Source organism: Salmo salar, chromosome ssa04 (genome assembly GCF_905237065.1).
Source record: "Salmo salar chromosome ssa04, Ssal_v3.1, whole genome shotgun sequence".
Lineage (NCBI taxonomy): Eukaryota > Metazoa > Chordata > Actinopteri > Salmoniformes > Salmonidae > Salmo > Salmo salar.
Window position 1 is genome coordinate 47,620,732 of NC_059445.1, and position 25,984 is coordinate 47,646,715.

Consider the following 25,984-nt stretch of genomic DNA (forward strand, 5'->3'; position numbering starts at 1 on the left):
TTTGGAAATCTGTTCCAAAGTATTCCCCACGCATAATAAAGAGGTATACGTGATTCTATACAAATGTACGGTTTGAAATGAATATGTTTTAGTCAAATATTATATCTGTTTTGGCTTCTTGCGGCCAATTTGCAGTCTTAAAAAAGAAAAAATCTGAATGTAGTTGATGATCCCTGTCCTATACCATCGTTGGTCCTGGATGAGCATATCTCCCTGTCTGCTGAGTATCTAAAGCTGTAAAAGATGGATGAACATATCTCACCGCTCTGTGAGCCTTCATTTTCATGTAAGGAGATGGCACTGGCACATCACTAGAATCTGTCTGCTCCACTGTACCCAGGGGATTGTGGTTATTGATGCTGTGTGTGATCGTTCCTCATAATGCAACCTTTAAGAAGGTGATAAAACATGTCCTACACCTTAACCGAGGATAACATTTCCATGTGCTGAGGTCCACGTTATTTTACAGCCTTACCCACATTAGCTATTTATGTATGTAAACGGTGCCACACACTCAGGGAAACTTAACAGAGAAAACGATTTAGCCTAATTTGTAATTCCCAGGTGCTAAAAAGAGTGAGTTGAGTAATATGTTAAAGTTGGATTTTAAACAGGGGCTGCCAGTTAAGTCAACTGAAAAGTAAAGTTTTCTGCATTTATTACTAAGTCCCCTTTAGTGTCTGCCAGAAAATTACGATTGAAAACTCTCCGGAATGCTACAGCATCTGATTTGCTCTTGTTCTACTTTAAATACATTAAAGTGGCTCTGGCAGAATCAGCTTTTTAAGCAAAGGTCACTTGACGTTTCATTGATTTAGCATTTTAATGTTATTTGCGTAGCCTCTCTCTCTCTCTCTGCGGAGAAATGGCATTATGCAGGCAGGGAGAGTGTGTGTGTGCAGTGTGCTGTGTGCTGCTGGTGAGAGGCTGTGAACGTGGCCTGGGTGTAGCTCAGTGGAGACGGGGGACGGGGCTAGGCCTGCCACTCTCTAACAAGTGTAAGATACAGCCAAGACCCCTCACCTCTGCAGCAGCCACCCAGCCAGTCAGCCACCCAGCCAGCCAGCCAGCCACTAACACTTATTGCCAGCCTTCACATTGAAAATCCATGTGTTGTCATTAGTCTGTTTAAATTTTTGTCCCAGCGAAGGTGTTGGCACCTCTCCCTGTCTCTATTGATTCCTGCTCCTCTTTAATAATCTGATAAAACTGTAGTCCTGCTCTCCTGCCGTGTTGGGGCAACAGAACAGGAATACCCACCCAGGATTAGCAGACAGGAATCCACACCTCTATCTGACACCCTAGGATGAGAGGAAGGGAGGATGGGGGAGGATGAGTGGAGGGAAGGAAGGGGAGAGGGCTTGTGTGCCTGTAACTGTTGGGTCTGTAAGTAGGGTAGAGGAGCGAGGGGTGGAAGACCAATATAGGGGTAGCGGGTCAGACAGCCCCTGTGGGAGGGCCCAGGCTGGTGAGGGGTGTTGTTCTGTGTTTCTGTCATCCTGGAAGACAATACAACCCAGCCAGAAGTAGAGAATATCCATCAGACAGTAGAGCCTGTTCACTGGTATCAGAGGCTCTGTGGTGGCTGTAGTGAGTGTATGGATCAGTGGGTTGTTTCTCTAATAGAACATCATGGGCTCAGGTTATGAATAACTCCCAGTAAGACTGAGCCAGACTCTCTGGTTACAGGGAGTACTCTCTACATCTGCCATAATAAGGGCCCTGGCAACTGGAGCTGGCTCTTTGACCTAATTGGATTCAATACACTGATTAGAATGTGGTTTGCTTTGATTAAACAAAATAATCTTTCATTTACTTGCTCTTGCATTTGTATAGCAGTGTGTCATGAGTTTGTGTGGTAGGAGCGTGTGTTTGTTGAGTGGGCACGCAGTGAGATGTTTAGGTCAGCAGCCTATGATTTATTTAGTCTTAGTCTTGGGTGTAGAAGCATATCCAAAGTGCTGGTCTCAGCAGCTCCCTCTGTGGGCCAGTGGTGGTAGTGCTTGGTGGGTGGTGATGACGGAGGCTTGGCCCTGACCACACAGGGTGTAATAGTGCAGTGGAAACTGTGCTGTCAGTTAATAGAGGAGCTGCCTCTCTCAGTGTGTGGCAGTGGGAAGGAGTGCGATGACAGTAGAGCTCTCCTGCAGAGAGGGCAGGTATGTTAACCCCTCTCCCTGTTTCTCGCTTTCTCTCTCTCGCTCTCTGCTCTCTTGGTCTGCTCACCCAGCCGCCACTCTCTCCTCCCGCACTCCGCTGTGACAAATGGCTCCTGACGGCTGATTTGTTGGTTGTCAAAAGTGGTCCTTGTGCCGCCGACGAGGGGGAGGTGGATCGAGCTGGAAAACAAGCTGCATCTTCCAATTTTCCAGCTCCCGCCACCGCTTCTCAGCCTCGCCCACAGAAACACTCACAGGCAGGCAGCCTACGGCAAGCCAAGACGTCACTTCTCAAATTGATATTCTCTCGGTCTGACATAGAATGCATCAAATGAATAGCTGTTCATGATTTATCAGCATATTCATTCATTTTCATTCAACCTTAATGATGTAGCTTTTCCTGGGTTTTGTAAGTTCCTTTTGCACTATAGATGTTTCAGTGACATCCTCTGGCATTAGTAATGACAAGGAAACTAGGAAAAAAAGGGAAAAGAGGGTGAGAGAAAGACTTTTGAAACAGCCATAAAACCCAGGCATTAGTAGTGAGGGTTGGGAGGAGGGTGGGGCAACCAACTTTGCTTCCCACCAGCTTCCCCAGGATGTCCTGACGAGCTTCTAGAGGAAGTCATCAAACTTGGCCTGAGTTCCCTCCCATGACAGTAGTTAGAACACTGCACTTTCTGCCCTGCATAGACAGTTAATCTCACCAACACTCCTCAAGGACATTAGAAATACAAATCCTGCCTTGTCCCTATTGCACCGAAATTAATCCAGTTTGGTGTTCGTGCCCCTGGGCCATGTGGTTACAGTAACATGAAACACTAAACCTGCCCCTGGGCCATGTGGTTACAGTAACATGAAACACTAAACCTGCCCCTGGGCCATGTGGTTACAGTAACATGAAACACTAAACCTGCCCCTGGGCCATGTAGTTACAGTAACATGAAACACTAAACCTGCCCCTGGGCCATGTGGTTACAGTAACATGAAACACTAAACCTGCCCCTGGGCCATGTGATTACAGTAACATGAAACACTAAACCTGCCCCTGGGCCATGTGGTTACAGTAACATGAAACACTAAACCTGCCCCTGGGCCATGTGGTTACAGTAAACAGCAGCAGTCATTCTATAGAGAGCTTTAGGAGTGTCTCTAAGTGCATGTGAAAGTGACTAATGTGCACAACACACTCTGAGATGACTCAAAGGTCCCAACAATGCAGAGAGAAATAGAAAAATAATAGAAAGATAAAAATACTAAATACATCATATGTAATGATAACTTGGCTATATACACGGGGTACCAGTACCGAGTCAATGTGCAGCGGTACGAGGTCATTGAGGTAGATATGTACATATAGGGGTGGCAGGTAGCCTAGTGGTTAGAGTGTTGGACTAGTAACCGAAAGGTTGCAAGATCGAATCCCTGAGCTGACAAGGTAAAATCTTTCATTTTGCCACTGAACAAGGCAGTTAACCCACTGTTCCTAGTCCGTCATTGAAAATAAGAATTTGTTCTTAACTGACCTGCCTAGTTAAGTAAAGATATAGGTAGGAGTAAAGTGACTAGGCAGCAGGATAGACAGTAGCAGCCATGTATGTGATGAGTCAAAAGAGTTAGTGCAAAGGGGAGGTCAATGCAGATAGTCCAGGTCCCGATTTGGTTAACTATTAGCAGTCTTATGGCTTGGGGGTAGAAGGTATGGGTATGATATAGGTTCAGTTTGGCAATGTATTAACCATATTCAATATATTCAAGCTAAGACTACATGGCCTGTTTAACCCCTTGTCTTCTATTGGTGAATGAAAATCCATATCTCTTCATCACATAGTCTGTTGAGCTCCATTATAATGACTGGATTATGATGTGTGAGAATGACTTTAGAGCAGCAGCTATGTGTTTATGTGTTTATCCAGTGTGGCGCAGCGGTCAAAGGCACTGCATCTCAGTGCAAAAGGTGTCACTACAGTCCCTGGTTTGAATCCAGGCTGTATCACATCCGGCTGTGATTGGGAGACCCATAGGGCGGCACACAATTGGCCCAGCGTCGTCCGGGTTTGGCCGGGGTACGCCGTCATTGTAAATTACAATTTGTTCTTAACTGACTTGCCTAGTTAAATAAAAACATTTATGGTAATGCTTGTTGAAGCCCAGACTGAGGTGATCTTTACTGTCTGTCTGTCTGTCTGTCTGTCTGCTGTATACAGTACTACAGGCTGAATAGGAGCTGCTTCTCATTCATTCCCACTTGTTCTTTTATTCCACATTCTTTGTGTTTCCACACTAGCTCTTCCTTTCTAACACAATGCAATAGAAAATAATTTTCCCTTTGAACCCGCGCCATAAAGAAGGCAGATTGCTTTGTGCGTCAGCCATCAAAACAGCCGAGAAAAGAGCATAGCCGTTCCCTGGTGCGCCAAGGCTGCAGTCGTCTTGTCTCATGGCCTTGTCTCCTTGATATAGGAAGGGGTTAAGCTTTTCTCTTATAAATACCTCCAAAAATCCCACGGTCAATGACACATTCAGATATGCCGAGTCCTGCATTAACATAAAAACGAGGTCTTGTTATACAGTGAAATTTCAATGAAGCGAACACAAAATGCATTTAATGAAATTCAGATGCTAAGGCCCCTGCTCCCATGAATCTCATTAAATGGGCTTTGTGCTGTTTTTCCATCTTCTCTTTCTGGAGAAGGTCCTCCAGTGCCTCTAATAATGTCTGAGATTTCATCATATTCTTGATTTAGAGAAGACAATGTCTATCTTGTTCAGTTGTTCCTCTCAGCGCTCACGCCATTCTGCCTCTCCAAAAGACGGGGGGCGGGCAGAGTTTCTCCATGCAGCTCATGATAATAGCTGCATGATAATAGTGCATTTTCTTTTAATACTGAAGTTTGCAAACGTCCCCCTAACTCACTGTCTCTCTCTCTCTCTCTCTCTCTCTCTCTCTCTCTCTCTCTCTCTCTCTCTCTCTCTCTCTCTCTCTCTCTCTCTCTCTCTCTCTCTCTCTCTGTGTGTGTACAGGATTCGGCTTTGTAACTTTCGAGGGGGAAGACGTCGTAGAGAAAGTCTGTGAAATTCATTTTCATGAAATCAATAATAAAATGGTAAGTCTACTCTTCTTTTCAATTCCAGATTGGTGTTGAAAGATTAATATTTGATTTCCTCTTTAATGGAGTGTTAATAGCATAGAGTCAACGGTGTGTGTGGGGCGTAGGCGTGTGTGTGTGCTCATGCATGACTGTATATATACGTGTGTGTGTGTGTGTGTGTGTGTGTGGGTGTGTGCACGCCTGTGTGTGTGTTTGTGTGTGTGTGCGTACATGTGCGTGCCTGTTTGTGTGTACTCTCTGGGTCTCTGGGATGGGGTAGCGCAGTGGTGTGTGCTGCCGGTAACCGTGAAATTGTGTGTGTGAGTTCCGCCTGTCACGTTGAGGGACTGGTGAAGGGAACCTGTCGCTTTCTTGCCCCTACATTCCCCAACCCATACCACACGCACACCTTAAGTGCTGACCAGCCAGGGAGAGAGTGTTGCTGGGAGAGCGTTGGCAGAGGAAGAGTTCATTAACCAGGGATTAGAGCCTTCCAGGAAGCCAGGAAGTAATGATCTGACTCATCACCTCACTGCTGTTGTCTTCTGCTTCAAAGCACACAGTCGAAAGCTTATGGTCATTCCATCAGTTCAGCTAATCAGATGAATCAATTGCGCACGGCGTACTGTAGCCGTCAATGTTTCTGTCACATGTTCATAGATAGTAGACAGTTCTGAGTCTCTGTAGTAGCGGTTGTGGCCCCTCCTGTCCCCCTGTGTGTACACTGTGTGTAGTCTACTGACTGGGTTGGCCCTGTGGCCTGTGATGGGCTAGAGGGAATACTCTCTTCCTGCCACTGTACGGGCTGGGACTCCTCCCTTTACTATGTGGTCTCCTTCAGGGTCATAAACCTGAGTGACGGTGGTGGTGCAGTAGAAACAAGAGACCGACTCGTCCATGTATGGCCCTTACTTACTTTTGTAACAGTCCCTGCTGATCAGAGCCTCCCATAGGAATCACATGAGAAGAACAGAGAGGAAAGAAGACAGGTAGAGGAGAGGGGAGGGGGAAAGGGAAAGAGAGGAGAGGAGAGCTAAGAAAGAGGAGAAACAGGCCTGGTTATCTGAGCTGGAGATCAGATATTGTAGTCATTCTGATCCCCCTCGTCTCCCTCTTCCATCCCTCCATCCCTTCTCCCTCTCTTTCTCCGTCACAGACAAGCTGCTCCTTGAGCCCAGGGACAGACACAGTGTCTGCTTGCAGATCTATGAGACCAAGACAGTGCTATCGATTTTTATATGATATTGCATCAAATGGTTTCATCGTTCAGGGAGCACCAAGCCAGGGCTGCCATTTCGTTTTCCCTGCAGTTGTTTGGAGCATTGTTCGTGCCACCCATCGACAGGCTGGATTGAATTGAACTAGCAGGGAATTGCATGAGATGGGTAACTTCAGAGAAATGGAGGAGAATAAAAAGCTACTTGAAATACTCCAGGTTATTTGTCTTGTTGAAAATAACAGAAGTTGATGTGCTGCACTCTCTCTGTGCGGTAATGAGATGGTTGAGCGTTTCTAAGACAACAGAGGAGAGGGTTAAATCGTTCCGGGGAGTTCAAGCAAGCTTCTTCCCGTTTTCCTCTCTATTAGAATCCTCTGGTAGAGCTTCAGATCAAAGCTTTATCTGAAGCATCATCTGCTAATAGTCTGTGCTGTGTATATTTGACTTGCTAATTCAATTCATCATCATTATTAGGATTATTATTTAGTATACTCCTGTGGCAGGCAGGGTCCTGTATTCAGGCTGTTTTAGTGTCATCGTGTGTTTTGATGCCTCTCATCTCTGCTTCCTGCCATCTGTTGCATGTTGAACCCCTTCCTTTAATAGAGCATACAGTCAACTGTGTGCCAGGCGACCCGGCTCTGAGGGAATTCAGTAGAGATTGAAACACAGGCCACAGGACCAGAGCGGTGGACGTTAGGGAAGGGTCTGCTAGTAAGGGTCAGATTGTGTAGGTGACGATAGAGCATGTGTCGCCCTCGTGAGGATTTCTCTCACGGCGCGACGCTGCCTGCCTTTGATGTCCGCTCTAAGCACACGCAGCCGCCCATAAAACATTCAGCAGGCTTTTCCTCTGCCGGAGACAGAGAGGAGGGGGGGGGTTGAACAGAACTCTCTTCAAATCCAAACATCCCGCTTTGGCCCCTTAGAAATCCGACAGAGTGCTGACATCTGGGAGAACAGGAAGGGGGCGAATGGAGGAGGGGAAGGAGGTAAGGATGGAGGAGGGGAAGGAGGAGGGGAAGGAGGAGGGGATGGAGGAGAGGATGGAGGAGGAAGGAGGAGGGGATGGAGGAGGGGAAGGAGGAGGGGAAGGAGAAGGGGAAGGAGGAGAGGAAGGAGGAGGGGATGGAGGAGGGGAAGGAGGAGGGGATGGAGGAGGGGAAGGAGGAGAGGAAGGAGGAGAGGAAGGAGGAGGGGATGGAGGAGAGGATGGAGGGAAAGCAGGGAAGATAAAAGGCTCAGGTTTTAACTTAGTATTACAGGAGGATTTTTTTTCAGGATTTAATATCTGAGTTCACCCAATTAAGTCATTTCTGAAATAGACCTATTACGCTCCTGTGATCTCAGATAATTCATGGATATCCACTGGACAGGACTCCCTGTAATGTTAAGAGTTTTAATAATACCTCCTGGCGCTATCCCTTTGATGTACCCTCCAGTAGGCCTGCCACTCTGCTACTGACAGCACAGGCAGACAGACAGGCAGACAGACCACTCTTGGGAGTTTAGATGAACTTCAGCACCTAGGTGAACCCTCCTCCCCCAAGCCTAGCTCATCATCTAGGGTCAGTGGACATTGAGATGTAATCTACCCATGGTGTGTGTGTGTGGTGTGTCATGTGCGTGTGTGTGTGTGTGTGTGTGTGTGTGTGTGTGTGTGTGTGTGTGTGTGTGTGTGTGTGTGTGCACTGGTGTGTGTGAGTGGATCCTGGAGGATTTACTCAATCACCCAGGGTTCATGTGTGGAGCAGCATAGCCCTACACTAAGGACAGGATATTTATAGCTGGGTTGACGTAGCGGAGGAATGTGGATGTCCATCTGACTGAGTGAAACTACCCCATCCTCTCCTCTACTCTCTGCTGTGGTCTGCCCACTAGGGGGGCTCCTGGCCTCTGGTGAACCATTGCCTTCCTTTCTGGAAAGTACCATGTCACAGTGACATGCGGAATCTCCTGCCTGGCTGCAGACCGTGATCTGCTGGCTAGAGAAGTACTTTCTCTCTCTCTCTCTCTCTCTCTCTCTCTCTCTCTCTCTCCATGCTCTCTCTCTCTCCCTCTCTCTCCCTCTCTCTCTTCCATTCCCAGCCTTTTCAGGTCTGATTACTGTGGAGCCCCACAGGGCAGGAGCGAATGAGGAGCGAGAGAGTGATTGAGGAAATGGCCTGTTCTCTCTGTCTCAATGTCATCCTGATCACCAACTTCCTCTCTGGTTGTTATAGTGTGAGTTTTGTCTCATCTGCGAGGCGGCCAGGGGGACAGAGGCTGAATGACAATAAGGTCTCACTTTATCTCTCTCAATCTCTCCAGGTAGCCCTGTATATCGCCACCTGCTGGTGTGTGTGATAGACTAACACCTGCTCTATGCATTAAGTTTACGCTGTCAAGCAGTAGAGGGGTGCTGATTGGGTAGCTTATATTATGGCCATTAGTCATTCAGCTACACGTCCTCATGGAGAGGGTTCCTGGTTGGTGAGGAACACCTCAGTGTAATGGAGTAGAACCATAGTGGAACTATAGTGTCGTAGTGGAACGAAGAAGCTGCAATCAGCGGTCCTCTGAGATGGTGTTGTGTGGCACCGTGTGGAGGGAACTGTGAGAATCTGCCAGCACTTCAGCACCAGTGTGACATTTATCAAGAGGCATAGATTGTCATTAATATGTGAGCTGGGCCTAATGGGCTGCTGTTGGGCTGATGAGCCTGATGGATGACTGGCAGGACGGCCAGGGACGATGAGGGAGGGAGTGACACACTGTCTGTCAGTCAGTCAGCCAGAAGAGCACACACACTCACACACTCAGACACGTACGCACACAAACACATGCACACGCACACGCACGCACACACACACACACACACACACACACACACACACACACACACACACACACACACACACCTACACACACACACACACACCATGTTACATCAGCACGACATGCCACGCTGCAGCGCCTCTCTGACAGATGGGACCTCTCAGATACACACTCTGCTTTAAGGAAACACTGAATTTGGGGTTCACTGGGACCCAATGTATTATTCCTCTTTAATTGCTATTCACATCTGAATAAACTATCAGTCCCAATGTTCATTTTGGTTTACATTAATCAATGATATTCTCAATTTTCAAATACCACCATGCAGTGATTTACAACTACAACCTTAAAAACCTTGTCTTGTCTCTTTTGTCACTGTCACGTCCTGACCATAGTAAGTTGTTATTTTCTATGGTAGAGTAGGTCAGGGCGTGACAGGGGGTGTTTGTCTGTTTTTGTATTTCTATGTTCAGTTTCTAGTTTTATATTTCTATGTTGGTGTTGTTTGCGTTGATCTCCAATTGGAGGCAGCTGATCCTCGTTACCTCTAATTGGAGGTCATATTTATGTTGATGTTTGTCCCACCTGTGTTTGTGGGTGATTATAATTTTGAGTAGTGTGTTTTCCTCTCTGCGTCGCGGTTTGTTGTTTTTGTTAGTTCAAGTATTTAATGTATTGCATTGCGTTTCACGAATAAATAAAGATGTGGAACTACAAACACGTTGCATTTTGGTCCGATCCTTCAGACAGCCGTGACAGTCCCTCTCTTCCTGAGTGTCCTGTGTTTTGTTGGAGCTGCTTTGAGTTAGTTATTGAGTGATGTGTCCACTCTCCATGTCCAAGTAGAGACATAGCTTTGGCATACTGAGACAGGAAGAGAAACTGTGGCTCAGTGTGAATATGAGGAAACACGTTGGAATCTGGTGGTTTTGGATTTAGATTCATAACAGTCTGTAATCTGCTACCATTGGATTTGTAGCTATACTGAACAAAAATATAAGCACAACATGTAAAGTGTTGGTCGCATGTTTCATGAGCTGAAATAAAACATCCCAGAAATGTTCCATATGTACAAAAAGCTTATTCCTCTCAAATTTTGTGCACAAATTTGTTTACATCCCTGTTAGTGAGCATTTCTCCTTTGCCAAGATAATCCATCCACCTGACAGGTATGGGATATCAAGAAGCTGCTTAAAAAGCATGATTATTAAACAGGTGCTGGGGACAAAACAAAGCCTCTCTAAAATGTGCAGTTTTGTCACACAACACAATGTCACAGATATCTGAAGTTTTGAAGAAGTGTGCAATTGGCATGCTGACTGTAGGAATGTCCACCAGAGCTGTTGCCAGATAATTGAATGTTAATTTTTCTACCATAAGCCGCCTCCAACGTCGTTTTAGAGAATTTGTCACTATGTCCAACTGGGCTCTCAATTGCAGACCATGTGTATGGCTTCGTGTGGGCGAACGGTTTGCTGACTTCAATATTGTGAACAGAGTGCCCCAATGTGGCGGTGGGGTTATGGTATGGGCAGGCATAAGCTACATACAACGAACACAGTTGCATTTTATCGATGGCAATTTGAATGTACAAAAATACCGTGACGAGATGCTGAGACCCATTTTCTTTAAGGTATCTGTGACTAACAGATGAATATCTGAATTCCCTGTCATGTGAAATCCATAGATTAGGGCCTAATGAATTGATTTCCTCATATGAACTGTAACTCAGTAAAATCTTTGAAATTGTTGCATGTTGCTTTTATACTTTTGTTCAGTATAGATGGTTCATCTCAGCAGGTTGTAACGGTGTTAGTTCTCCTCTAGTGAAAATGGTTTCACTAGATATTAAGACCTGAGAGGTACTGTACAGGAAGCAGCTGCTCCAACTCTGAGTTAGGGCTGACCTTGTCGAAGTGACAGGATACAAGTCATGTTTTGAAGTAAAGCTGTTCTAATATGAGTTGCTGTAGCACAGATAGAAATACTGGCAGAGGCAGGGAAATGTCAGAAGCAGGGAAGTGTATTGAGAGATAGAGAGAGAGAGATAGTTGTAGAGAAAAAGAGAGCGAGCGAGAGAGAGGGCGGGGGGAGAGAGGGGGAATATAGATGTGTGTGATGGGGAAAATATCGATTTCTGTCTCACAGGCGAAGTTACTTTAAGTGTATCAATAATGCACACAATTCAAGTTACAGGGAGTTCTGCTGTCCTGGTTAACCTGGGCCTTTCTGATACCTTTCAGCAGCAGAAGCGTTTGTCCCCCCTGCCATTGCCAGTAGTATCAGTGGTTGGAGGGAGCCTAGAAGGGAACAGTGAAGTGGATCTAGATGATGTGGATGCTATATAGTTGATGGCAGGTTGCTGTTGCCCTCTCTCTTTGACAAGAGTCATTCAGTCATCTCTCTAATCGAAGCAATGATCTCTGTTCTCTCCACCACCCGCCTCCCAATATGAATGCATAATGAACACCTATCAAGTAGTGTCTCAGATCTCTAGATGGGAGTAGTGTGCCGTTAAAATAGGCCCATATTGGTTTTAGTGAACTGCTCCAAGGTAATGTTCTTAAATGTGTCATTTATGATATTCCTCAGTAGAGAATGATCATTGCCGCAGGGATGAATTTTCCGTTAGTAGTCAATTTCCCAGTCGGGTCCCCTGACATGGCCAACCAATTACTGTAGTGAGCAGGCAGGCAAGCAGGCAAGCAGGCAGGCAAGCAGGCAGGCAGGCAGGCAAGCAAGCAAGCAGGCAGGCAAGCAGGCAAGCAAGCAGGCAGGCAGGCAGGCAAGCAGGCAGGCAAGCAGGCAGGCAAGCAGGCAGGCAAGCAGGCAGGCAAGCAGGCAGGCAGTGACACACTGACTGGAGCAGGGAGGGAAGGCTAAAAATGACAGGCATGCATCCATGTACTGTATGGAAATAGGGACAGGTGTTGCTGGAGGAACTGAATGTTGAAAGATATTATGTACATTGAATCCACATTTCACCCATATTGTTTTAGATTGATGTACTGTAATTTAGTCCAGAATTGCAGTTAAATAACATACTGGGCGGTCTTGATGTTCTGTGATACATCTTGATTGTGTCAAACTCAAAATCCATGTCCCATTGCTATTAGGATGTATATGAACATGAACATTACAGCCAGATTGTGACAGATCCAACGATTACATGCCTGCTGTGAGACAGTCACTTAAAGTTCAGTATACTGACAGATAAAACGTGCAGTATGTTAAAAGCAATGACTCTATATATGAATGGACAAAGCCATTGATCACGTGACACCATTCATTCCTATGTGAAGACTCAATAGCGCATTGAAGCCAAATTAAGTCAGTTAAGATGACGTCACATGGAGACATAGGGGTTTTCTTGTTTTGGCAAAAGTACCTCCTCCGTCCTCTCTCCTCAGTCTTCTCTTTTTCGTGACCCAGAAACCGTTAAGTGGTTGAGTGGTCGAGGAGTGTGTGAATTCGTTAGCAGGCAAACCGAAAATGGTCCTCCCCTCCTCAATAGCCTCCTTTTGGCGAGGAAGCACAAGTGTATCCTACCTGAGTCCTTCACAGAAGAGTTTTGAAATCTGCCACACCCCCTTTGAATCTGCTAGTGTTTTCTCGAAGGAGAAAAGCATGCAAAGATTTTTAAACAATATGCTACTTATCCTTTAATCTATAAAGTGTCTTGCACAAATTCGTTTTTACCACTTTATACATTTATTTTGGGATTCCACCCTGCAAACGTCATTTGCCTGATGACGCGTGATTGGAGATGTAGTCTCATTTCATGCACATTTTCGTCCACTTACCCTCTCCTCGCCGCCTCTCCTCGATTACCTTTAAGCTTTTTCAAAAGGAGTCTAGAAATGACGGAGGAGAGAGGACGCAGGAGTTGAGCAAATCTAATTGAGAAAAGCAGTTTGAGCTATTCCAGGAAGGAACATTGCAGGCTAGCTCAGTGCTGCCCCCTCTCATTGAATAACTCAAGTTGAAGGCCGAGCTACTGCAGGCTGCCATTAGCAACTAAATTATCCCTATGACTTCTTCTGTGTGCAATTTTAAAATAATCAGTTCAAGGACATACATCTGGTGTATTACAAGCAATTATTGGTACCATGACAGGTGCCCTGTGTTTTTTATGCACATTGCGCGTAACATAGTGACCCACCATTAGTGCATCATACAGCCATGAAACAGGAAGCGTTTTTCTTGCTGTAATTTTTCCCCAAATTCTTTGTGAGTGCTTTTACCATGTCCCTTGTTCAGTACAAGCAGCTTATTTTGCCTCTCATTTCATGATTCAGTCCTTTGATAAGGAAGTCATCCTGTGCTCTCTGGTTCAGTACTCTTTGTGTGGCTGTGCAATTGCATACGTCAAAAGGAGGTGGCATATCTGTGTGTGCTTCCTTCATGACAGATTTACTTTGGGGAAAAGTGTTTGGTACCCTACATCTGAAAGGTCTGAACATCTGATTATGGAGAACAGGTTGTCCTGAAAAAGAAACGATCATCAACGTCCCCTAGTCTGCTCTTTCTTCTCACCGCTCCTCTCATAGAGGAACAATGGTAGAGATGCAGAATCACTAAAACCTTTGGTTTATAGGTGGAGTTGTGAAGTGGGTGTTCTCAAGATGTTCTACTGCCGTAAAAACTATCCACCATTTCAGACAAAGGTTACACAGACTGAAAATGAAGATACAGAACATTCCTGTTTTACCAAGTTATATACAACTTCCATGTCATATGTAAATAATGGACGTATTATGTAAGCTAGCATTGTTCTTGATTGTAATGTAAAAAAAAAAAAAAACGTTTCTAATATGTGATCGACCGCCTTGATTCGGTCTTATGTAGCAAAATTTGAATTATGTTTTTTACATTGGATAAAAGCAGAGACACAGAGCTACAAAATGGTATATCATACACTGCATTTGAGGAACAATGGGAAAGTAATTCTGCTTTGAAAGTTGATAAGCTTTTGAGAAAATGGCCTTTGAATGTTTTGGCACTTACTGGAGAGCTCTTCTTTGTCTCCACCCATTCAGCATTGTTCACACCCTCTTAATTAGCTCCACCAATCTCTTTAAGGGTTGATCCGAGCATTCTGTCCTAACAGCAGTCAAGCACCCAAGCTAACTGGCTAACAGTTGTCGAAATTAACTATTAAAATGGACACTTGCATAGTGGAGTCTTTTGTTAACCTCTCTGGGCTAGGCGGGACGAATTCGTCCCACCTACGTAACAGCCACTTGAAGCCTGTGGCGCGATTTTCAAAACCTTAAAAATCCTATTACTTCAATTTCTCAAACATATGACTATTTTACAGCTATTTAAAGACAAGACTCTCGTTAATCTAACCACACTGTCCGATTTCAAAAAGGCTTTACAACGAAAGCAAAACATTAGATTATGTCAGCAGAGTACCAAGCCAGAAATAATCAGACACCCATTTTTCAAGCTAGCATATAATGTCACAAAAACCCAGAAGACAGCTAAATGCAGCACTAACCTTTGATGATCTTCATCAGATGACAACCCTAGGACATTATGTTATACAATACATGCATGTTTTGTTCAATCAAGTTCATATTTATATCAAAAACCAGCTTTTACATTAGCATGTGACGTTCAGAACTAGCATACCCCCGCAAACTTCCGGGAATTCGCTAACATTTTACTAAAATACTCACGATAAACGTTCACAAAAAGCATAACAATTATTTTAAGAATTATAGATACAGACCTCCTCTATGCACTCGATATGTCCGATTTTAAAATAGCTTTTTGGTGAAAGCACATTTTGCAATATTCTAAGTACATAGCCCAGGCATCACGGGCTAGCTATTTAGACACCCGGCAAGTTTAGCACTCACCATAATCATATTTACTATTATAAAAGTTTGATTACCTTTTGTTGTCTTCATCAGAATGCACTCCCAGGACTGCTACTTCAATAACAAATGTTGGTTTGGTCCAAAATAATCCATCGTTATATCCGAATAGCGGCGTTTTGTTCGTGCGTTCCAGACACTATCCGAAATGGTAAAGAAGGGTCGCGCGCATGGCGCAATTCGTGACAAAAAAATTCAAAATATTCCATTACCGTACTTCGAAGCATGTCAACCGCTGTTTAAAATCAATTTTTATGCCATTTTTCTCGTAGAAAAGCGATAATATTCCGACCGGGAATCTCCTTTTCGGCAAACAGAGGAAAAAATCACAAAGACGGGGGCGGTCAGGTCACGCGCCTAAGCCCAGAGTCCCTTGATCGGCCACTTGAGAAAGGCGATAATGTGTTTCAGCCTGGGGCTGGGATGACGACATTCAGGTTTTTCCCGGGCTTTGAGCGCCTATGGACAACGTAGGAAGTGTCACGTTAGAGCAGAGATCCTTAGTAAAAGATAGAGATGGCAAAGAAGTTCCAGAAATGGTCAGACAGGCCACTTCCTGTAAAGGAATCTCTCAGGTTTTGACCTGCCATTTGAGTTCTGTTATACTCACAGACACCATTCAAACAGTTTTAGAAACTTTAGGGTGTTTTCTATTCATATGTAATAAGTATATGCATATTCTCGTTACTGGGTAGGAGTGGTAACCAGATTAAATCGGGTATGTTTTTTTATCCAGCCGTGTCAATACTGCCCCCTAGCCCTAACAGGTTAAGACATAGAGCTTGCTAGCTAGCTAAACAATGAACCATAATCACAACTCATGACGTTACTACCCTGCATGAATCTGCAGGTAGCTAACCAACCACGTTCAATGTTAGCTAGCTAACATTAGGCTATAACAAGCAAAGGAAATGGTTCTGAGATACGAATAATAAGATCATACACGTAACGTTAGCACACACACATTAGCCAGCCAGCTAACGTTAGCCAGCTAGCTAACAGTACACCTTAACTTGAAATGAAAAGACTTGAATGAAAAATGACTTGAATTAAAAAATTAGAAACGTGTAATATCTGAAAATGTAGCTCACTAGACTATCTTACCCATATACATCATGGTTGGATGCTTCTCCTTGTCTCGCATGCCATGGTTGCCCTTAATTTGAAGATGTAATCCAGAGACAGGTGTTTTCTCCATCTCCTTAGCTATCATACTCTAATTCCATTGATTTCAAAGCTCAGTCCTTGAGAAAGTGGAGCGCACACGTATGCAGTTCTACTAAGCAATATATATTTTTTAAAAGCCGCGTTAGACAGGATTACCTACACATACTAACCAGCTCAGACAGAAGTGTGCTATATGGCAGACCAATCCGAACTCATCTCTCAGCATGTCCAGCCCACTCATTATCTCAGCCAATCATGGCTAGTGGGAAGGTTGCTGTCGTTTTCTGTGGCTAAACCAACTAGGCTTGTAATTTAACAATGGTATTCGTATTTACAGATGGCATGCACGTTTGTTATTAAGGCACATGAAAGTTCACATGTTCCGGAAGTTATTTCTGGACAAAAAATATATTTTGATTTTTTTGTTTTAAAGATTACGTTCAAACGGCTCTCGTGTGAAGGAGTAACCCGCGATGCAAATTGCATCTGATTCTGTTGGTTAAAGTGTGATGTTTGCACTGAGTTATAAGTAATTTCACCCTTTAAACAACCTTTAGTGTAAATATTCAGCAGTCAAATGGCTGTGAGCTCATTTTTCTTAAGTGAATAATCCCATGGCCTGTGCCCACAGGCTTGACATCACTCAGCTGACTGACATTTTCACACCATTCACTGCTTTTTACTGTTCAGCTGGGAATTGGAAGGCTATAGTGGATGAATCACGCTGTTTCCCTTCTCCAGAGTGCTAGCCCTTTTAAGTAGACTGATATAATCCACTCTGTAGTGGAGTGAACGCTGCCGCAACGTAGCCCACCCCACGCCCACTCCACGGCACGCATCCCAGAGGACAGCATTGCTGCAGGCCTGATACAGGGCTGACACGCCCACACAGCTCCCTACAACACCCACAAGGTTAATGGGAATGAGAGATCTATTGAGAAGGTCACGACCGCTGGATAAATCCTGCCCTCTCAGTTTGGCAGAGTCAGCTGTGTTTCAGAGATGGTGATGCTTACTAATACACCCTTATCTATCTAACTGGGCCGTCGTAGCAGCACCACTACAAGGAGAATCAAAGAGGCAATGCTTATGGCCTATAGATAGTGGCGGTATCTGTGTCTGTGCACGTGCGTGTGTGTGTGCGTGTGTGTGCGTGTGCGCGGCGCATGTGTGCGTGCGTGTTTGTGTGTGTGCGTGTGTGTGTGTTCAGGAGGGAAGAGGATGCTCTGAGGCTGCCTGATTGAGAGTCTCAGGTCTGAGTAGTGATGTGAACTCTCCTCTTGGCCCGTCTATCCCCCACGTCTTTCTGTGTTGCCCTCACACACTAGCCGCCAAGCTCTCGGCTCATTTTTAACAGACGACAGGAGAGGAGAGGAGAGCTATTCCCCTGAATAACAAACCCACTCCAACCAGACCTGACTGACTCACAGCAGCCTGCCCGGGGATTCACTCCCCCCCAGCCCATGTGGTTGGTGGATGGCCCAGCTACCTGGATGTGACAGTGGGCTGTGAGGTGTGTATGGTGGGGGAGGGACTGGAGCTGCTGGGGAGAAGAGAGCGGTGTACCTGGCACTTCCTGTGCTTGTTCCTGAGCTCCTGTCCAGCTGAACACCACCCAGCCAGTCAGTCACCCACTGAACAGAAAGTGTGTGTAAGCGTGTGAGGGGTGTGTAGATGTTTGAGGTGCGTGTCTGTGCATGAGCCCCAGTCAGTGTGTAGGTGTGTGAGGTGGGTGTAGGTGTGTTAGCCCCAGTCAGTGGGTAGGTGTGTGAGGTGGGTGTAGGTGTGTGAGCCCCAGTCAGTGTGTAGGTGTGTGAGATGTGTGAGGTGGGTGTAGGTGTGTGAGCCCCAGTCAGTGTGTAGGTGTGTGAGATGTGTGAGGTGGGTGTAGGTGTGTGAGATGTGTGAGGTGGGTGTAGGTGTGTGAGATGTGTGAGGTGGGTGTAGGTGTGTGAGCCCCAGTCAGTGTGTAGGTGTGTGAGATGTGTGAGGTGGGTGTAGGTGTGTTAGCCCCAGTCAGTGTGTAGGTGTGTGAGATGTGTGAGGTGGGTGTAGGTGTGTGAGATGTGTGAGGTGGGTGTAGGTGTGTGAGCCCCAGTCAGTGTGTAGGTGTGTGAGATGTGTGAGGTGGGTGTAGGTGTGTGAGCCCCAGTCAGTGTGTAGGTGTGTGAGATGTGTGAGGTGGGTGTAGGTGTGTTAGCCCCAGTCAGTGTGTAGGTGTGTGAGATGTGTGAGGTGGGTGTAGGTGTGTGAGCCCCAGTCAGTGTGTAGGTGTGTGAGATGTGTGAGGTGGGTGTAGGTGTGTGAGCCCCAGTCAGTGTGTAGGTGTGTGAGATGTGTGAGGTGGGTGTAGGTGTGTGAGCCCCAGTCAGTGTGCAGAGACTTTTAATAGTCCTATTTGTCCCGCCTGGTTTCTCTCCACTCAGTATAGAGGTCATTCCCTGACAATTAGTCTGCTAGTGCACTCTCCTGCTCTGCTTCCCCTTCCTCCTCAACCCCTCCCACACCTTACAGGTATTTAAGCTCCCAATTGCTTTGATTGGAAAATGATGGCAGTCTGAAAATTGTCGCTCTCACAGGGTAGGAAGCGTAGAGGCACAAATGGGGGTGAGAGAACAGAGCAGCGTCGCTAGCTAGGTGCTCTGTGACAGCTACAAAGTGCTTTGCAGCGAACGAAGGGACAGTGTGTTTCTATGGCCTCTGCTTTCTTTAATCGACTTGCCCTCCAACAGCCACAGATCTTAGTGGTCTTACACGGCAGCTTTTCCTCTGGAGATAGCGAGCCTTCACACTAACACAGCAAGCAGCCACCACTCCCATTTGTACACCACAACTATAAATCTAACACAGCAACCTTCACACTTAGGCACTGGCAACTTTTATTCTAACTCAGCAACTCACGCTCTATAATAACACTGTATAATACCAGGCTGTTTCTACAGTGGAGGATCAGTGAAGGAATGGTAATGTTTGCCTGGAGCTTGTCAGAGCAGAGCAGAGGTGCAGCCCTGGCCATTTGCATTTGTATGGATGCTGGGGTTTACCTGCACTGTGCAATGGTATCCAACCCCTTATATTGTGCAGTGGGCAGGATGACATGCGTGTGAATTTGAATAGCAGAGCGAGAGAGAGAGAGAGAGAGAGAGAGAGAGAGAGAGAGAGAGAGAGAGAGAGAGAGAGAGAGAGAGAGAGAGAGAGAGAGAGAGAGAGAGAGAGAGAGAGAGAGAGAGAGAGAGAGAGAGAGAGAGAGAGAGAGAGAGAGAGAGAGAGAGAGAGAGAGAGAGAGAGAGAGGCCCTGTTAAATCTGAGGCTGTGGGTTAGACACGAAGCCAGGAGGCAGACAGACAAACAGATGGACAGGCCTAGGGCCCAAGCAGGCAGTGGAGCAGACAGATTGTGCGGCGCGATGAACAGGCTCGGCCTACCAAAGAGAAGAGCAGGCGATAGACACACGGCACAGACACGCCAGCCCTGTCAGCCGAGCCAGTCACACAGACACACACTCCTGTATATTTCATAAAGCCCAGATAGATGTGTGGTTAATAGGATACGGCTGGAGATGACTTTCTCACTGGTGTGGATGAACCCCCCCCCTTCCCTATCAGTCTGTCAGAGTGGAATGTTATTTCTGGTCTGATCAACCCCCCCCCACCACCACCACCACCACACACACCCCTCCTAGACAGGTCCTGCTCTGTTTACCCCAGCTGCTCCTCTCTGAAGGATGGATGAGATTGTGAAGCTTGTGAATTTGTGTGTGTGTACGTGTGTGTGTGTGTGTGTGAGACTTTGTGTGCGGATGTGTGTGTGCCCGTGCTTGGCATGTGTGGTCTCATGTTTGTATATGTCTATACAGATATATCTGTGTGCATGTTCTTTAGCGAGAACATTGATGTATTTCTCTCAGCGCTGTTGACATAGAGTACATGATTTATTTTTTGCATATACATGTTCATACAGGCTGCTGCTAGAGTATTTAGACCTGTCACATCTACCAGCTGATAAGCATTGTGTTGGAGGAGAATATGTTAGTCATAAGAGGGCAGAACTAAGTGTGTGTGAGAACAGAGAGTAAGATGGCAGGAGAGATAGAGAGGGGGGAGAGAGAGAGAAATAGCGCGCAAGAGAGAGACCCACAAAGAATTCACATTTTGATAAACTCCCATATCTATTAGGTGAAATACCGCAGTGTGCCATCACAGCAGCAGGATTTGTGACCTGTTGCCACAAGAAAAGGGCAACCAGTGAAGAAAAAACACCATTGTAAATATAACATATATTTATGTTTATTTATTTTCCCTTTTGTACTTGAACTATTTGCACATCATTACAACACTGTATATATACATAATATGACATTTGAAATGTCTTTATTTGTTTGGAACGTTTGTGAGTGTATTGTTTACTGTTCATTTTTTATTGTTTATTTCACTTTTGTTTATTATCTATTTCACTTGCTTTGGCAAGAGAGAGAGAGAGAGAGAACGGGCGCTCCAGGTGGAATGGGCTGGGTACTGTAGAGCAGGTGAACACACAGAGGCAGAAATGAGAATTTTACCAACCTGGCCTCAGCATTCACTCTACTGTCTCTCTGTCTCTCTCTAGGAAGACTAACAAGAATTTGAATAAAATGACAGAAAACAAAGGCATTCACTGAGATGAAGGGGGCTGTCTAAAGTGTTTGTGTGGAAGTCGTGGTGGGGGATTCTTTTTTCTCCATGTTCCTCAGTCAGTCTACTCCTGAATGATAAGAAGGTCTGCCAGGGTTAGAATAGATTTGAAGCTTCTCCACTAGCAGGTGACTGTGCCTCGGGGCAATAGAACGTGGCTACAGGAAGACATTTTAAGATAATCAGTGGAGACATCACGTTTGGAGGCTCTTCTACAACTATCCTGATGCGCCAGTAGTTTCAAAAGGCACTGGAATACTCTGGAGGATTGACCTTAGATTTTTTTCCCCAGACAAGCAAACGTTTAGCTTTTTAGAAAAAAGCAACATTATTGTTCTGTGAGCTAGTCCTAATGGAATCTGGATATGTCCTGCCCAGTCCCATTCTTCTCCCTCCATGGGGCCAGTAGGACTGATTTTTCATTTTTTTCCACTGTGTCCACAGGTAGAATGTAAGAAGGCCCAGCCCAAGGAGGTGATGTTCCCACCAGGCACGCGAGGGAGGGCCAGGGGTCTGCCCTACACCATGGACGCCTTCATGCTGGGGATGGGCATGCTGAGTGAGTATGGACCAACACTACTCCAGCACAGTCCAGCACACTACTCAGTCCCACACGGTAACACTCCCTAACACTCACTCTCCAACAATCGTGCAGGTCTCTGATTCATTGTTTTTTTTTGTAATAAAGGAGAACCAATGTGCTGTTGATATACAGTGCCTTCAGAAAGTATTCACACCCCTTGACTTTTTCCAAATGTTGTTGTTTTACTGCCTGAATTTAACATGGTTTAAATTGAGATTTTGATCACTGGCCGACACACAATACCCCAGAATGTCAAAGTGGAATTATGTTTTTTAATTTTTTTACAAATTCATTAAAAATAAAAAGCTTACATTTCTTCAGTCAATAAGTATTGCCTTTGTTATGGCAAGCCTTAATAAGTTCAGGAGTAAAAAGTTGCTTAAGTCAAATAATAAGTTGCATGGACTCGCTCTGTGTGCAATAACAGTCATTCAAAAATCATGTTAAAAACTATCTAATTTCTGCACTCCACACACACACAGTACAATTATCTGTAAGGTCCCTCAGTCTGAGCAGTGAATTTCAAATACAGATTCAACCACAAAGACCAGGGAGGTTTTCCAATGCATCGCAAAGAAGGGCACCTATTAGTAACTGGGTAAAAATTTAAAAATGTAGATGTGGCAAAGTAATTCACTTTTTCTCCGGAATACAAAGTGTTATATTTGGGGAAAATCCAACACAACACATTACTGAGTACCACTCTCCACATTTTCAAGCATAGTGGTGTCTGCATCATGTTATGGGTATGCTTGTCATCGTTAAGGACTGGGGAGTTTTTCAGGATAAAAAAGAAATGGAATGTAGGTAAGCACAGGCTAAATCCTAGGGGAAAACCTGGTTTAGTCTGCTTTCCACCAGACACTGGGAGATGAATTCACCTTTCAGCAGAACAATAACCTCAAACACAAGGCCAAATATACACTGAAGTTGCTTACCAAGAAGACAGTGAATGTTCCTGAGTGGCCGAGTTACAGTTTTGACTTAAATCAACTTGAAAATCTATGGCAAGACCTGAAAATTATTGTCTAGCAATGATCAACAACCAATTTGATAGGACTTAAATATTTTTTTTAAGAATAATGGGTAAATGTTGCACAATCCAGGTGTGGAAAGCTCTTAGAGACTTACCCAGAAAGACTCACAGCTGTAATCGCTGCCAAAGGTGCTTCTACAAAGTATTAAGGGGGTGTGAATACTTATGTAAATGTTATATTTCTTTATTTCATTTTCAATACATTTGCAAAAATGTATTGAGTCTAACTAATGTCTCGTGAGATAGAGGAAAATGTACTCAGATTAACTGAGCTCCACATTGAGCTCATCTAAGGTGTGCCGTTTTCGTGTCCACAAGTGGTCTATTTTCCTGGCGCTGATGAGTCCCGGGTGGTCCTGGGCGTAGGGAACAGGGCACCACATTACCGGGATAAATGGAGAGGAAAATTGAGGTGATGTCATATTATGGATTCATCACTCCGTCTGTGTGACCCCAGCAGTGGGTAATGACAGGGACACAGAGGGGTGTCATGGAGGGCCCTCATCTGTAGGCAGCCAGCTGTAGCTGTACCTCTTCTCTCCTTTCCTCTTCTCTCCTTCATCATCATTCAGCTCCCCATCTCTCTCTTTCCTCACTTCTCTGTCTCAGGGCGAGGGGTTGCTAAGGGCATGACACTGATATCAGACTGATTTTGCCGATGGTTTATGGTAAAAGTGGCGGTAACACCCGTAAGTGGTTCTGTCAGCACTGTCTAAGTAGTTCCCAGTCCAGATTTTGTCAGTTTGAACTATTTAACAAGCACAGTGAACTTTTCGGAACTTATTACGGATCAATGCGTCACTATGGATGAGGGGAAAAAACAGTCTGCTCCGGAGGGAGAAGTGGGGCAGAGGAGGCGGCGGAGTGCTCATGTGAGAATATTAACTGTCAACTTATTTGGAGACACTCTTATCTAAATGAAATTGGAAAAGGCAGGACAGCGAAACATTCCTTTGTGTAATTTGCATTTGGAAAAAAACCAGAGCCAGACTCATTATTTAAGGAACTGTAAGGTTCTTATAAGCCAAATATCATTAAAACTTGCCCCTAGTTCCTTTGTTTACTGCACCTAATCTAGCCATTTATCTTTATTGTGGTGTGCCCGATGTATGTTTGCTGAAATTAATACAGATTTGAGCCTGGGCTTAGTATGGGTGTACCAGATGGATAATTGATTTTGAAGTGAATCAGAACTGTTGAGCCATAAAATAGGTACATTAGCATGCATATTAATAACGCAAATAACAGGGCCTGGAAACAGCCACCGGGCCAGATCCAATGACAGACTTTATTTACTGAGATGGCGGGCGGCAGAGACGCTAGGTTCAACACAGCAACACGGCAGAGTAATGAGTTCCCTTCTTCTCCTCTCCTCCTCCTTCTCTTCTCCGCCCTCTTTTTGTCTTCTGTCTTCTCCGCTCAGACTCAGATCCCTGTAGTGTACATGCTCGCACCCCTACCTCTGTTAACAATGACATGTTGCATATACACACATGCAGGCTGCTGATTGGGGTGTCTGAATATGTGTCCTGTTTAAAGTAACTGTCCACTGTTTCCAGATTTCTATGAAATATTACCTATATGACTTATGAGTGAAATATGAGTGAAATTGTTTTCCTTCCAAAAAATGGTAATTAACTATGTTAAAAAAGCAGCTTTTCTGTGTTAAAATGGTGTGGGCGTACCTCAACAATATAATGGTGTGGGTGTACCCCAACAACAGAATGGTGAGGGTGTACCCCAACAACAGAATGGTGTGGGTGTACCCCAACAACAGAATGGTGTGGGCGTACCCCAACAACAGAATGGTGTGGGCTTACCCCAACAACAGAATGGTGTGGGCGTACCCCAACAACAGAATGGTGTGGGCGTACCCCAACAACAGAATGGTGTGGGCTTACCCCAACAACAGAATGGTGTGGGTGTACCCCAACAACAGAATGGTGTGGGCGTACCCCAACAACAGTTGGTGTGGGCTTACCCCAACAACAGAATGGTGTGGGCGTACCCCAACAACAGAATGGTGTGGGCGTACCCCAACAACAGAATGGTGTGGGCGTACCGCAACAACAGAATGGTGTGGGCGTACCCCAACAACAGAATGGTGTGGGCGTACCCCAACAACAGAATGGTGTGGGCGTACCCCAACAACAGAATGGTGTGGGCGTACCCCAACAACAGAATGGTGTGGGCTTACCCTAACAACAGAATGGTGTGGGCTTACCCCAACAACAGAATGGTGTGGGCTTACCCCAACAACAGAATGGTGTGGGCTTACCCCAACAACAGAATGGTGTGGGCTTACCCCAACAACAGAATGGTGTGGGCGTACCCCAACAACAGAATGGTGTGGGCGTATACCAGTCATAAAAAATATTATTCTATTATTAATATTAATATTTTGTAAATGGTCTGTTAGAGATACAAGTTTAAGGTGAGATTTTTTGTGTTTTTTCTCCCATTTATGCCACAATACAAGTATATGTCAACTCGAAGAACATTATTTGGGTATGAGTTAATAGAATATTAACTTTTAAAAGTGATATTTTCACTGGACAGTTACTTTAATGTGTGTGTCAGAGTGTGGAGATGAGTGGGTGTGTGAGAGAGTACGTGTGAGGAAAGTTTACATTTTTTCCGTCTATGAGCAAATGACTGCGGTTGCTCTGTATGCCCCTGATGTGCTGTAGCCTTCCCTCCATGTCCTGAGGCAGCGGCCCATGTGTCAACAGAGCGCCACAGAACAGTATTCACGCCATGCCCTTTAAATACCAGCCCCTGACCCCCCCCACTCCCTGCCATGTAGATGTGCCTCATTTAACTCTCTGCTGGGACAGTCAGCACATACTACCTAGTGAACTGCAGCAGGAGGCCCAGGGCAAACACACACACAAATACACTCACACACACACACACACACACACAGCAAGGCCGGTGCCAGAACGAATCAGTTGGATGGGCATTTGATTTCCATAGGGGGGCCAGTTGTTTCACGGGACCTCCTATGTGTGGACGTGCACCATTTTTTTTTAACAGTACGCACAAATAATCATTTGGTTGTGGTCAGTACAAAAGGTCAGTACAAAATCATCACAAAAGCAATAATGGCATTATAATGATTATACTGAACAAAAATATAAACGCAACATGTAAAGTGCTGCATGTTTCATGAGGTGAAATAAAAGATCCCAGAACATTTCCAATACGCACAAAAAGCTTATTTCTCTCACATTTTGTGCACAGATTAGCTTACATCCCTGTGAATATTTCTCCTTTGCCAAGATAATTCATCCACCTGATAAGTGTGGCATATCAAGAAGCTGATTAAACAGCATGATCATTACACAGGTGCAACT

General features: G+C 45.1%; 1 protein-coding gene across 23 annotated transcripts in view; it reads left to right on the top strand.

The window, feature by feature from the left end:
• LOC106603292 (RNA-binding protein Musashi homolog 2) overlaps positions 1-25,984 on the top strand; it is a 303,576-nt gene that overhangs the window by 217,520 nt on the left and 60,072 nt on the right. For 15 of the 23 annotated variants that reach the window (XM_014196759.2, XM_014196763.2, XM_014196771.2 and 12 more), the window contains exons 8-9: positions 5,184-5,266; positions 21,454-21,625. In XM_014196759.2, the coding sequence (XP_014052234.1) occupies positions 5,184-5,266; positions 21,454-21,625 (255 nt within the window). The remainder of the gene's footprint in view (positions 1-5,183; positions 5,267-21,453; positions 21,626-25,984) is intronic. The other 8 variants (XM_014196764.2, XM_014196770.2, XM_014196768.2 and 5 more) reach the window with 1 other exon arrangement.